General features: G+C 43.4%; 1 protein-coding gene across 4 annotated transcripts in view; it reads left to right on the top strand.

Annotated features, from left to right (window-relative positions):
* The first annotated feature begins 5,953 nt into the window (after window positions 1-5,953).
* Window positions 5,954-14,546, top strand: part of LOC125443246 (C-factor-like) — a 9,775-nt gene continuing 1,182 nt past the window's right edge. For 3 of the 4 annotated variants that reach the window (XM_048515229.1, XM_048515227.1, XM_048515231.1), the window contains exons 1-5: window positions 5,954-6,094; window positions 6,373-6,424; window positions 9,821-10,008; window positions 11,256-11,414; window positions 11,964-11,995. In XM_048515229.1, coding sequence (XP_048371186.1) covers window positions 5,954-6,094; window positions 6,373-6,424; window positions 9,821-10,008; window positions 11,256-11,414; window positions 11,964-11,995 — 572 coding nt within the window. Of the gene's footprint in view, window positions 6,095-6,372; window positions 6,425-9,820; window positions 10,009-11,255; window positions 11,415-11,963; window positions 12,075-13,129; window positions 13,265-14,546 lie in introns of those variants that run through there. The other variant, XM_048515228.1, reaches the window with a different exon arrangement.

The raw sequence follows: 14,546 nt of genomic DNA, 5'->3' as shown, positions 1-14,546 counted from the left end.
GGAAAAATCTATCTAGAATAGTTTAAATAGTTTTTTTTGTTTAAGATATAGTCCAAAGGTTATTCATCATTAAATAAGGATTAGTTTTTAATTATGTAGCACGAGACGGTATATTCATGCCTTGATTAATTTTTTTGGTAAACTAATTCCATTAATCCATTCATAATGTTGAATTGCTTACATGCATGCCATCTGCCTTGTAAGTGGCCTGGCACGAGTGCAAAATGCAAACACTGCAACAGAGAAAAGCAAGATCTGCCAACCCGAATGAAACTGGAGATAGTTCACTTTGCAATAATTTCATAATTAGCTATCTATTTTTAATCATGTAGCCAAATCGATGTTTGATTACAATTGTAAAACCCAACTACAAAATTATAATTCTAAAAATGAAAGTGTCATCTGGTTATGATACCCACAAAAGTTGATACCCACAAAAATGAGCCTTTATATAGAAAACTGTGATCAAAAATCAGGTCTTACTGACTAGTAATTTAAATCAAATCCACCCTGTTTGCAGCTGGAATGAAAACAATGATAATGGCTATGAACACAGTGACATTTGTACAGACAGGATTTTCAGTGCCCTCCAGAAAGGGCACTCAGAATAAAGGTAACTCCTTCCCAACAAGGGCTCAGTAGAACAAGGAAAAACAGAAGTCCCAAATGCTAACTTAAAGAAGTACAGGACTGTTTCTTTCCCGTATGCTCTTCAATGGCTGTTGCTGCTCCAGATGCTTTCTTTCTCTGGCTTGAGCTTGTGTAACCCCTGTGTCAGAATGGGATGACCCAGAAAGGGGTGGAGTCTGAAAAGAAGCAGAATGCTGCAGAACTCATGAGGTTGGAGGAAGCAAGGCTACCAGGCTGGGACCTTGATTGGTTTTATTAAGCCCTGAACACCTTGTTTAAGGGTTTTTGTGTATGTAAATGGTGAGAGTTTTCTGGGAACCTTCATCATCTTGAATCCCGTTCACCAAGCCTTTGAAGTCTTCAAAACCAACCACCAGCAAAGAAGAATTGGACTTGGCAATATCAGTAGACTGTAAATATAAGGACTTGAAATGCAAACCTGAACAGGACCTTGAATTGTAAATGTTAAATGTTGATGTTTAATGTTATTTGTAAAGAGAAGTAAACTGTTTTGTTTAAATTTGGTTCTTTGCAATCTCACTTCCAACCCCCTCGCTGGTTGGGCGCCAATTTGCAACTCCTTCCAAGTACTGCCCCACAGAACCCACAAGCTGAGGTTACACTTGCAAAGAAATTAGCAGTTCCCTCCAGAGGCTCATGGGGACACGTGGGGTCACACATCCCCAGGCGCACGCCAGCTGGTCACGTGGGGGGCAGAGAATCGCCCCCACACTCCTCCCCTCAGCCCTACCCTGCCAGGCTGCTCCTTCAGCTGGCAGAGTCTCCACCGAAGCAGCAGCCTGGCGGGGCGGGGCCGAAGGGTGCCCAGCCGACGGCCCAGCCAGGTAAGTGGGTCATGGGGGAGGGGGGGCAGAACAGAGTGGGGATTCGAACTTGGGTCTCCCAGATCCTGGTCTTGTTGGAATGTACAGCCTTGCATGCAGTAGCAGCAGGGAATTCTGGGAGATCTCTACGAACATTCTAAAAGTGACAGTTGGAAAACACAGTTGCTCCCTGACTCCTGCTGAGGAAAGGTGTGTAGTGTTCTGTTAACCAAAAGCCTCTGGCTGAAATGTTTAATATTGTAGACTATGCTTGAAATTGTAACCAAACGATGAACTGTGAATGTCTTGATGTATATAAGTGATACTTTTATTTATTTATCTATTTATCTATTTATCTATTTATCTATCTATCTATCTATCTATTTATCTATCTATCTATCTATCTATCTATCTATCTATCTATCTATCTATCAATCAATCAATCAATCAATTAATTAATTAATTAGATTTTTATACCGCCCTATCCCCGAGGGGCTCCGGGCGGTGTACAACAATAAACATAATATAACATAAAATGGCTAAATCTTTAAAAGCAGTGATAAAACAGTAAAAGCTAAATCTTATAAATACAATACAATAAAATACAATTAAAATACAATAATAAATATATATATTTGTTTATGTATATCAGGGATCTTCAAACTATGGCCCTCCAGATGTTCATGGGCTACAATTCCCATCAGGCCTGCCACTTGGCCATGCTGGCAGGGGCAGGCCATTGTTTGAAGACCCCTGATGAATGTAGTCCAGGGGTCTGCAACTTGTGGCTCTCCAGATAGTCCATGAACATCTGGAGAGCCGCAGGTTGCAGACCCCTGATATAGTCTATTTCTCTCTCAGTTTAAGTAAAGTTCTCTTATGTTTATGATTTCTGAAGCAAAAAAGTCTGGTCTTTAGGAGGAGGAGGAGTTTGGATTTTTATCCCCCCTTTCTCTCCTGCAGGAGACTCAAAGGGGCTTACAATCTCCTTGCCCTTCCCGCCTCACAACAAACACCCTGTGAGGTGGGTGGGGCTGGGAGAGCTCCGAGAAGCTGTGACTAGCCCAAGGTCACCCAGCTGGCGTGTGTGGGAGTGTACAGGCTAATCTGAATTCTCCAGATAAGCCTCCACAGCTCAGGCGGCAGAGCTGGGAATCAAACCCGGTTCCTCCCGATTAGATACACGAGCTCTTAACCTCCTACGCCACTGCTGCTCCTTTAGCAAGATAACTATTCATATCATAAAGTGGTGTACAAAGCTACATTCTGCTTGTCACTCTACAAACAGGATCATATTCAAATATACCTGTTGCCCTTCAGATCTAACATTCTTACTACTTCATGCTGGCTCTCTTAAACTTTTTGTTTTATTTTCTTAAGGAACTTGTCTAGTTCCATGGATATAGATCCCTGTTTTGAGGCACGCCCTTCTTATTTCAATATGTTCTTTCTTTGCTGTGAAATTGTAATCAAGCAGTCCAATAGAACTGGGGGTTATGGTGAAAGGCAGGGAACTGGGAATAGTCCTTTGATAAGAGAAATCCTTATCAAATAAGGAGTGCCTGAAACGATCTTTTCCCTACTCTTGAATCCTGTACACACCCAAATACTTACTAGTGCACCTGTAGCCATAGCAACAACATTAAAATCAACAACTTGATGTTTGGTCAAACAGTTTCAATTACAAATATTGAAATATTTTATCAGTATTCGGAATTAGAATGAAGCAAAAACAGATTAAAGGCTGCTTCCCTGCCAAGGAAACTGGTTCTCTGGCTCTTGACCCACTTCTCAAGTGATGTTTATAGCTCAACATAAAGTGGATCACAGGGGAAACCACTTATAAGATACAGTTTCAGTCAATGTTTAACTATACAGCAAACCTGATTCAGTTCAGAGCTCCAGCATGTTGACTCAGGAAGGAAGGCATTGGAAGTGGCTACTAGCCATGGTGACTAAATGGAACCTCCACATCCAGAAGTAGTAAACCTCTGAAAGCGAAGGGAGCACTTTATATCCCTCTTCCCACATTATTTCTATGCTCCTGGCAACCCCTAGCCCCAGTTTCCAGATTTAAGTATTCACAGATGGGGCCATGTTGAGAATTAGGTGGACTGATGCTAGAGTCATTTCTAACTGGTCTTGTTTTTGCAGGAAAACCCAGTTGCAAACAATTGGATTGTACAATTGCCCCATTAGAGAGTGACTTAGAGAGTGAAAGCCGAGAAGGGTGCATAAAATAAATACCGCAAAGGCTGTTGTTGGATGAAGCAGCCAAACCCCCTAATTTTTCATCTTTTTAAATATATTGACTTTGGAAGTTGTATGGATATCCACAAGGCTGAAGAGCAAAGCCAATGATGCCTGCGGGCACAACAGCCATGTGACCAATGCAAACCTGGGAGGGAACTGCAGTTTGCTGACTGACCCTTGGCTTTGCTAGTTAGACCACAGTAGATGACACAACACCAAAATGCTAAGTGTGCACAGTATTCTGGTGATGGGATCCAATGGAGGGATTGGCTTGAAGCTGGTCTGGCAGCTGGCAGGGGAAAGTAATGGGCCGGAATGTGTCTTTGCCACCTGCTGGGCTCCAGAAGGACCACAAGCTCATGTGAAAGTTGTGGTGTGCAAGAAAGGCATTGCTCTGGAGGCTGCAGGTATTCTGCTCTCCAGGTTGGAGATTCAAGTCCTTTGGCGAGGCTTGCTAACATATATATGTTAGGCCTGAGTGTCATGTAGCCTCTTGAGCAGTGGTGGGATCCAAACATTTTAAAAACAGGTTTCGATGGTGGTGGGATTCAAACAGTGGCGCCACCACAAACATGCACCTCCAGTCCCTATTGGGCAGGGAGGTTGCTTTAGTAACCCCTTCTCGGCACTCAGAAAAAATTAGTAACCACTTCTAGAGAACTGGTTGGATCCCACCTCTGTTCTTGAGGGCTTTAATGTGACCTGAGCTTTTCCAACACTGGCCAGGCTGAGCCCAGTATTGAACTGTGGTTCAACACGCTGTTCAAAAACAGGCTTGGCCTGGCCAGTGCTGGAAAAGTTTGGGCTGGATAAGAGCCATCAAGGGGCCAGATCAAGCCTGGGCTGTATGTTTGACATCTATGGTGTAAAGGATGGCAGTAAATGTGCACTAGAATATATTTTTCTTTCTGCAAGATCCTTTCAGTAGAAAGGACTTGCCCCTTAATGAATAGCCCAGCCCAGCCCCAAATCCTCCACCATCTCAAAGAAGCCAGGCCTCTCAAGTCTCTGCTTTTGGTCTCTTTCTGGACTTCAGAAACTGGGCTGACAAATATCAAAGTGTCAAAATCCTCCCAATTGGTATGTGATTCCCCACACTGCCCCACACAAAAGACCTCTTTCTGCAGATTCAGGAACATTCCATAAGATCAACATTCCATACTTTAAATGCACATGCATTCCCCATTTCTAGACCTCTGTCTATGTATATTTTGGCCTAGTTCTGCTTCTGTTTCAATTCTTCAGACTCTGCATTCTTTTGTTTTACTAGAAATCTTTACTGTTAATTTCTAATGTTGTTGCTATACTTTGTAATCTACTGGTAGACTGACTGAATAGTTTGCCCAAGTATATGTCTGTTGGATTGTCCTTGTCCATATACTTCTTAACTCCAAAAGGTTGGTGAGGAAGAACTTCCCTTTGCAGTAACATGCTGAAGTTTCCTCAGCAGACTCTGTTAATCAATGTGAATAATTTTCTAATAACAGTTTCTATTCATTAACTCAGAGAAGATGTTGGACATCCAAGGTTCTGGAGGCCATTAAACAGTTTGCATTAGCAATTATGGACTTCTGCATAAGTACATTACATATTTCTTATTTGTATATGTAAAACATTTTATATCTATGGAAAAAATCACTACATGGGGGTGCCAGGCCTAGTCCCAATTAGTTCTTTCTCTATAACAACTCTGGAGAAGGCATGTCCCCTACCCATGTATTTTACTGACAGAAACAAAAGCTTAAAGGCTAGAAGTACTTCTGTGGTTCCCTGGCAACAATGACTGAAGGTATTTTCTCTTAAAGCAACAGGCATTACTTTTATCATTTTGGGTTTTTTTAAAAAACTCCTCAATGTATTTTCCCCCAAAATTTCAGATTTTTCGACAAATGTGGAACTTGGCTCAATTTTGTGAAAAGATCTATTTTGTTTGTTCAGGCCCCTAATCTCCAAATTGAAGTATCCATAGATAGGGCCACACTGAGAATTAAATATTAATCCTTCAAGTGTGCAAAACAGACTGTTGCTGCATCAAGCAGCTGAATTCTCTAATTCATCAACTTTTTTCTTTTTGTAATGATTTAGGCAGATGTGTGAAGACCAGAAGTTGAAAGTGATTCCCAGGTGGGAAGCCAGCGATATATGTTGACACAGCAGCCACATGACTCATGCAAACCTGGGCAGGGAATGTATTTGACTGACAGACCTTTGGCTTTACCAGTCAGGAAACAGGAGATAACATCAAAATGTTAAATGCACGCAGTGTCTTGGTGACAGGATCCAACCGAGGCATTGGCTTGGAGCTGGTCCGGCAGCTGGTGGGGCAAAGTAAAAAGCCAGAATGGATCTTTGCCACCTGCCGAGACCCAAAAGGACCACGGGCCCAGGTGAGAAATTGTGGTGGGACTGGGTTGCCTTGGGGCAGCCATGCAACAAGTGGATTGCTCCAGATGCTGCAGATATTCTGCCCAGGGGGTTCAAGTTCTTTGGTGAGGCTTGAACACATTCCCAGTTGCAGGGCATTTTTCCTTCTGCAAGGTTCTTTCAGTACAAAAGAATTTCCCCTTAATGAACAGCTCATCCGACCCATCCCCAAGACCTCCACCATCTCAAAGAAGCCAGTCTTGCTGATGCATCTCAAGCCTCTGCTTTTGGTCTCTTTCAGGACTTGAAGAACTTGGCTGACAAACATCAGAGTGTCAAAATCATCCCAATGGGTATGTCGCTTCTCCACTCCCCATGCCCTCCTCTTGCAGCTTCTGGTCCATTCCATAAGATTACAGTTTGTAGTTTCAATGCACAGGCATGTCTAGGACTCCATCTAGGTGTATTTTGCCCCGGTTGTGCTTCTGTTTCAGTTCTTCTATCCCAGCTGTACTGTTTTATTTTGCTTTAGCAGAAATCTTTGCTGTTAGATTCTAATGTTGTCCTCATACTTTGTAATCCGTTTGCTGACTGAGTGAATAGCTTGTGCAATATGTGTCTACAGCATTATCCATATCCACCTGCTTGTTAAACTCCTCCAAGATGGTAGTGAGGAAGAGCTTCCCTTTGCAGAAGCTACATCTGATTTTTCCCCAGCAGATATTGTGTGCAACAATGTGCTTAAAAATAATTTCTTTAATAACAATTCCTGCTAACTTACTAAGAGCAGATGTTAGAGTTACTAAATTACCCAGAGCAGACGTTAGAGTTACTGAAGAAGAAGAAGAGTTTGGATTTATACTTTTCAACCGTGTGGCGTTTCAAAGCGGCTTACAAACTCCTTCCCTTCCTCTCTCCACAACAGACACCGTGTGAGGTAGGTGGGGTCGAGAGAGTTCTGAGAGAACTGTGACCAGGGAATGTCTATTAAAAAATGGCACCTGGAGCAAGCTCCCCCCCCCCCCCACATTCATTGGCTAGCATTTGGAATCTCAGGTTTTTTTTAAAAAAATATTTTGCTTGGCAAAAAATTAAAAGGGGTCTTTTTTTCCTCAGTTGCTTTGTTATTTTTGGTCTTGCCTTCCCTTTCTGTTTTTCATTCACCTCCCTGACTGGCATTCCCATCTCTGTATTAAATTGTTAATGGGTGCCAACTGACATTTTAAAAATCTATTGTAGAGTTAGTAAGATTTTAACTATACAACATATTTAAACTGATTATATAATCCTGATAACTGCCCTGAACCTGACACCATGATGACACCAATGGTAGAGAGGAATTTGTAAAAACTCAATATTTGATTGAATGTAACCTGGTTTGGATAGCTCCAGGCTAGCCTGATCTTGTCAGATCTCAGAAGTGAAGCAATATTGGCAAGTGTTTGGATAGGAGACCTGTACAAAATGCCAGGGTTGTGACACAGAGGCAGATAATAGAAAAGCACCCCTGTGGCCGATTACCCACTGCCGGATGTTCCCTGCCCTCGCTCCATACTGATGCAAAAGTCGCGCCAAAAATGCTCTCTCTTTCCTCGCAGAAAATGAGACGCACACTCAGGACAAATGAAATCTTGCCTTGATGCACATCCTCTCTCAGCATGCCACAAAGATTTCTTGCCCCGACGTGCTTCCAGTCCACTGCGTGCCCCAGCACTGGTGGGTAATTGATCTGAATGTCTCTTGCCATGAAGTAACTTGATGGCAAAAAGAAATTTAACTATTATGCACCACACATATACCTTCCTGGATCACTATTAGCTTAGCCTTTAAGCATGTTGGGGAGGAAGAGGGGGGAAATGCAACAAACTCAATTTCCCAAAAGCTATAATGTCAAACACTTAAGGGAGTAGAAGCAGCAGTTTACAGACTCAATGAATATTAACCATACTTGCTTCTTATAGCACGTTTCCAGTTTCTGTAATTCTAAATATTGTACTTGACAAAAAAAAGCCTAGCTTCCCAAAAAGAGCATCTGTGAATATTTTAATACTCCACTTAACTATAAGAAGAAGAATACTGGGAAGAGGTATGCATATGTATGTTGGGGATAGAAAAGATACACAAAATGCGCAAGTGTACTTTGACACAAAACGGCAAGCAAACACGATGGACTCTCTGGCTAATAAACTCTGTTGTTCATTAAACAAACTCAAAGGTGTTCCTTCACTAGGGATGACACAGAAGGATTTAGACCAAGGGCTTTTTAAATTACTCCCCCCCCCCCCCACACACACATACTTCTGGGTTTGGAAATTTTAGGACATGCAGGGATAGAACCTGGGGTGGCCAGAGTTCAGGAACCTCAGCTGAGTATTGTGCCAGACAGTCCACCTTTCAATGCAGGCATTTTCTCCAGGGAAACCAATTTTTGTTGTCTGGAGATTGGATATAATTCTAAGAGATATCCTACCTAGGACTTGCGGGGAGAGCAGAGCTGGAGAAAGGCAGCCAGCTGAATCATTATGGTGACTAACTCCAAACTCAGTTTACACTAATAAACCTTAAAAAACAGGGTAGGGTGGGAAGCAACAGGAACTCTTTATCTGACTCTTAAGAAGTGGGCAAGGAAAAAAATGAAGCTTTCCCATGCCAATTTAGGTGCAGGAAGAGAGAGCTTTTCTAAAGTGTTTCTCTGAGGTCAGAAGCATTAGGAAAGGGGAACGAGAAGAAGTCACATTACCCTGGAGCAGCTGAGGTGTTTCCTGCACTTTCTTCTTTTGCTGGGAGAGACTGGAGAGGGCTGGAAACACGGAAGCAGGAGATAAAGTGCTGGGATCTTTCCTGCTATGCTTAGGCTGATTATGCACGAGATGTCTGCTGCGCCTCTCCTCCATATGTAGTTCCAAGCTTCCTTGCCCTCATCCAGCATGCCATAGAGAGAAGCATGGGTTTGATGGATGCTGCTCAACCAAAAATATTGCTCCCTCTCAACCCACTATACCAGGGGTCTGCAACCTGTGGCTCTCCAATGTTCATGGACTACAAATTCCATCAGCCCCTGCCAGCATGGCCAATTGGCCACGGTGGCAGGGACTGAAGAGATTTGTAGTCCATGAACATCTGAAGAGCCGCAGGTTGCAGACCCCTGCACTATATGGTAGGAATAAATTATGAGCTGTTCAGGAATAACCCTCTGTCACATCTGATAGCTTAGGGTGTTGGCCAATTTGCTCTTCTGATCATGAGCAAGCCTCTGTATTCCTGCCTGACCAGTCTGTAGACCAGACCTAATGATCCTTTCCCTTCCCTTGACAATAGGAGTCCCTTAAACAACTAAGCACAGAGAACCCCCAAAATTCCTGCTTGATCTCGAAGTGAGTGTGACTGACTAGGTTTCATGTTTTCATAGGGAGGATCAATGAGCAGTAGCATGAGGCAAATCCCTGCCCAGGAAGGGCGAGAAGCAATTTTGAAGAGGCACCAAAACCAGCAATCCCATGGCCCTTAATGAGATTGGCATTGGCAAACATGTGCTCATTATAGCCATTAATGCTACAAAGTTCATATTTGAATATGCAGAATATTTCATGTCTCTGGATAAATCAGTGCACTGCGTTTAAGGACCCTGTTCCAACCCGTCAGAACACCAAGAGCCCCAGCCGTAAAGGAAGTTGTGCGAGGGTCTGTAGAGCAGCCTCCTAGCTGGCAAAGGCTCATCTTTAATTACTTGTAAAACTTTGCTGCTGCAGATACTAATGATCCATCCAGCGTAAAGGCTGCCGCCGCCCAGGTAACTGAAAAGCTGCAAGGAGCCGGACTGAATCTCCTGATCAACAATGCTGGGATTGTAAAGCCAGGCTGTCTGGAGTCTGAGACGGCAGAGGACATGTCGGAGGTCTACAAAACCAATGTGATTGGGCCCATGATCGTGAGCCAGGTAAGGACATCCTCGGATTTTTTTTCCTCATTATTCTGCATAGCCCTTAAAGTTCAGGGACTAATGGTACACTTAGGGTTGTCAGCCTCCAGGGAGTGACTGGAGATGTCCTGCTGTTATAACTGATCTACAGGAGTTAGAGATGTGTTCACTTGGACAAAATGGCTGCTTTTGAAGGTGGACTCAATGACTTCATACCCCAATGAAGTCACTCCTCTCCTCTTCCCTCCCCAATCCTCTTCAGGCTCCCACTCCCCCAAATCTCCAGGTATTTCCAAACCCAGAGCTGGCAACCCTAGCTGCAGTGGTGTAGTGGTTAAGAGTAGGTATACTCTAATCTGGATGAACTGGGTTTGATTCCCCACTCTGCTGCTTGAGCTGTGGAGGCTTATCTGGGGAATTCAGATTAGCCTGTACACTCCAACCCATGCCAGCTGGGTAACCTTGGGCTAGTCATCGTTCTTCTGGGCTCTCTCAGCCCCACCTACCTCACAGGGTGTTTGTTGTGAGGGAGGAAGGGCAAGGAGATTGTCAGCCCCTTTGAGTCGCCTACAGGAGAGAAGGGGGGGTATAAATACAACTCTTCTTCTAAGTGCAGCCTTATTGAAGTCAATGGGTTCAGAAGGGTATAACTCTGCTTAGGATTGCACTGCATGTAGTTTAAGGATAGCTGAGTGGATCCTACCCATTTTCTACCAATTAAATGAGCAAAGTGTGTTCATTCTTTCTCCAGTCTTTGGAGAATTCCTGCAAATGCACTGGGTCTTCTATTAGAGAAAGAGCCACTTAAGACCAAGAAGGGAACTTTGGCTGGAGGAAGACTATTGGAGGATGGTTGGATCCACCCCAGTGCTTCTTGGTGCCTGAATGGTGCCTGCTCCAAGGTTTTGTTGTTGTGAGACAAATTATGTTTGTTTTAATTTGTGAGACAAATTAATATCTATTTGATTTAACTTGTAAAAGGTGAAAGCCAGGTAACAATGTCTGTTTTAGACTACAATGCATAATGGTGTCTGTTTTAGACTGTGAGCCAATTGTTCAACATTATGATGCTAACATTGGTATAACAAGACAGAAATTCAACCAGTGTAGCTTCCCTGGTTGAGCTAGGAAGGGATGAGGGGGAACTGTAGCTATTGAGACAAGATCATGAATAACTACCATTTTGAGTGATTGGCGGGGTTTCCACATTGGTTAAGAATTCCTTGTTGTGTTGCTCTCCTTGATTCTTCCTTCTCCTTCTCCAGGCATTCCTCCCCTTGCTGAGGAAGGCATCTCAGGAAAGTCCCCAGAAAGGGATGAGTTGTAGCAAAGCTGCCATTGTCAACATGTCTAGTGAAGCTGGCTCCATCACCAACCTCCTCGTATTTGATCTTGGACATGTCCTTGGTTACCGCTGCAGCAAGGTAGGGTCATGCCTGCAGTGCCAAGAGAGGAAAAATTCACTCTAATATACAATCTAGAATGAGATATCCATTATTCTAATTGGGAAAGAAGACAGCATGGTATAGCCCGATCTCAGAAGCTAAGCAGGATCAGTTCTCGTAAGCGAGACCTCCAAGGAAGACTCTGTATATGAAGGCAGTGGCAAGCCACCTCTGCTTCTTAATTGAAGAAGAGAAGAAGAGTTTGGATTTATATCCCCCCTTTCTCTCCTGTAAGGAGACTCAAAGGGGCTGACAATCCCCTTTCCCTTCCCCCCTCACAACAAACACCCTGTGAGGTAGGTGGGGCTGAGAGAACTCTGAAGAACTATGACTAGCCCAAGGTCACCCAGCTGGCATGTATTGGAGTGCACAGGCTAATCTAGTTCACCAGATAAGCCTCCACAGCTCAAGTGGCAGAGTGGGGAATCAAACTCTAACTTTTCTTAGATAGATCAAAACTTCCTTTTGACCTCCACGTGGAGTAGGTGTTTCATTCATCTCTTTGTTTCTTTCCCATCTTCTTTGCAGGCTGCTCTGAACATGCTCACACGGTGCCAGTCTCGGGGATGGGCAAAAGATGAGATTCTGTGCATTGCTTTGCATCCCGGAATTGTAAAGACAGACATGATACAGGTTGACGTAAGTCATTCATGGTGCAACTCCCTCCCTTACTATTTTCTCCCTATCATTTCCCTGTGAGCTTTTACCCCTTCACAGGGCAGTTTCAATTATCTTATCAAGCAATGAATAGCTTTTATGCTAGCATGATTTAATAGTTTTCCATCAAACACTGCAACTGGTCGATGCCATCAAATTCCCACACAGATGAGACCATGTTGCTGTGGACAAGGAGTACCAGACACCCTGCCCCATATCCTTTTGGACTGTGACCTTAACACAGATCTGCATTCTATAATGATTAATCCCTTGATATCATCAAGGAACATTTATCATCTGGCTCATATAGTTCGTTTTTTGCTGAATGATCGTAACCCTGAAATCACTATTGCAGTTGCCTTTTTCTTGGCACTTAATCTCAACAGACAATTGCACTGATTGCTTTTATTAACTCAGGCCATTCCTTTCCGGGTTTTTAAGTTATTGTATATTGTTTACTGTATTTGTTTATGTCAGGGGTGTCCAGCCCTGGCGCTCCAGATGTTCATGGACTACAATTCCCAATTTGCCCCTGTTGGCATGGCCAATTGTAACCCATGAACATCTGAAGTGCCAGAGCTGGAAACCTCTGGTTTATGTCAATAAAGGCATGAAATGAAATGAAAGTGCCATTTTCTGGAAGAAAGTGCTTACTCTAATCTGGAGGAACTGGGTTTGATTCCCTGCTCTGCCGCTTGAGCTGTGGAGGCTTATCTGGGGAATTCAGATTAGCCTGTGCACTCCAACACATGCCAGCTGGGTGACCTTGGGCTAGTCACAGTTCTTCAGAGCTCTCTCAGCCCCACCTACTTCACACGGTGTTTGTTGTGAGGGGGGAAGGGAAAGGAGTTTGTAAGCCTCTTTGAGTCTCCATACAGGAGAGAAAGGGAGGATATAAATCCAACTCTTTTTCTTCATCACTGATATCTGAAAGAGGGGCAAGGAGATGGAGATTTATAGCCTCAGTCAGTCTTGCTGATTTGTGATTCTCTTGTCCTTGTGTGACTTTCCTATTCTCTCTCTCTCTCTCTCTTAAGGTACCAGGCATGATTACAACGAATGAAAGCGTGCATAAAATCCTGAACACGCTCGGCTCTCTCTGTGAGAAAGACAACGGCAATTTTGTGAACTGGGAGGGAAAAACCCTCCCTTGGTGAAAGATCCAGCTGCCCCTTTGGGGCTTGTACAAAGAGAATGCATCAGTTGCCATGGAAAATGGGAATTCTTACTGTGCCTCCATCCACAAGAAAGACTTGCTGACACCTTTCATCTCCCTTTCCCTTCCACCGTATGGAGAATAAACTAGGCAAATGTTACTCAGTGAATATGTATTCTCTTACCATTTTTCTTGTTCTCCATTCCAGTCAAAAATTATAGCAATGCACTGTAATCACAAAATAGACCGAAGATCAGTTCTCGTGGTTGCTTCCAAACAACCGTTTCATCAGTGATTGCTTTGATACATTCTTATGCCTTTTCATGGAAGATCCAGGTTGCACGATAAGCACTCTGATCTGGAGGAGGCACTCTGATCTGGAGGAACTGGGTTTGATTCCCAGCTCTGCCGCCTGAGCTGTGGAGGCTTATTTGGGGAATTCAGATAAGCCTGTACGCTCCCACACATGCTAGCTGGGTGACCTTGGGCTAGTCACAGCTTCTCGGAGCTCTCTCAGCCTCACCTACCTCACAGGGTGTTTGTTGTGAGGGGGGAAGGGCAAGGAGATTGTAAGCCCCTTTGAGTCTCCTACAGGAGAAAAAGGGGGGATATAAATCCAAACTCCTCCTCCTCCTGTTCTTTTGTCAGGGCTGATTTGGGCTATTTTTTACCTCACTTAAAATGTTCATGTAGCACCAACCATCTATTGCATCTTCCCAGTTCTGCTCTGTTCCTTTAAATCCTCCATTATTGTCCTCCCCTCCAAGTTTCCAATTGTCCCTGCTACAACCTCAGTATTTCCAAGTAGATCCTAATGAAGCATCCTTCATTTCACGCCCCAAAGCAGAATCTCTTCTTTTTCACTACAGTGGTTAATATGTGATTTCCTGTTTATTTGAGTAGCCCCAGCATACTTGAACAAAGGTTTAATCATTTCCTTTTCCCAGTGAAGAGATTGAGAGCAGCGTGATTTACCTTGACAGAAGCCAGAAAACTTTATATAACACAGTGCTGGTAAAACATCCAATAGTTGGGCTGATTTCCCTCACTTTTATCAGGGAGCAGATATCTCATTAGGCAGTGTTAATGATTTTTATGTAAATATTTTTGGTATTGCATCTGTTTTTGTCTGGCCTTTGATTGTAATAAATGACTGATTGATCTCACAACTCAAGTTTTCAAAACAGTGTACATCTGCTTTATTGTGGCCTCTATCATAAAATCAGGGTAAATAAAAAATACCTTCTCCCACTCAGCAACACCATCAGAATTAATATCAACTTTGATGCAAAGATTGA

This window comes from Sphaerodactylus townsendi, linkage group LG14, assembly GCF_021028975.2.
Source record: "Sphaerodactylus townsendi isolate TG3544 linkage group LG14, MPM_Stown_v2.3, whole genome shotgun sequence".
Taxonomy (NCBI): domain Eukaryota; kingdom Metazoa; phylum Chordata; class Lepidosauria; order Squamata; family Sphaerodactylidae; genus Sphaerodactylus; species Sphaerodactylus townsendi.
Note: the sequence above shows the minus strand (reverse complement) of the source record. Positions and strands in the feature narration are given on the sequence as shown.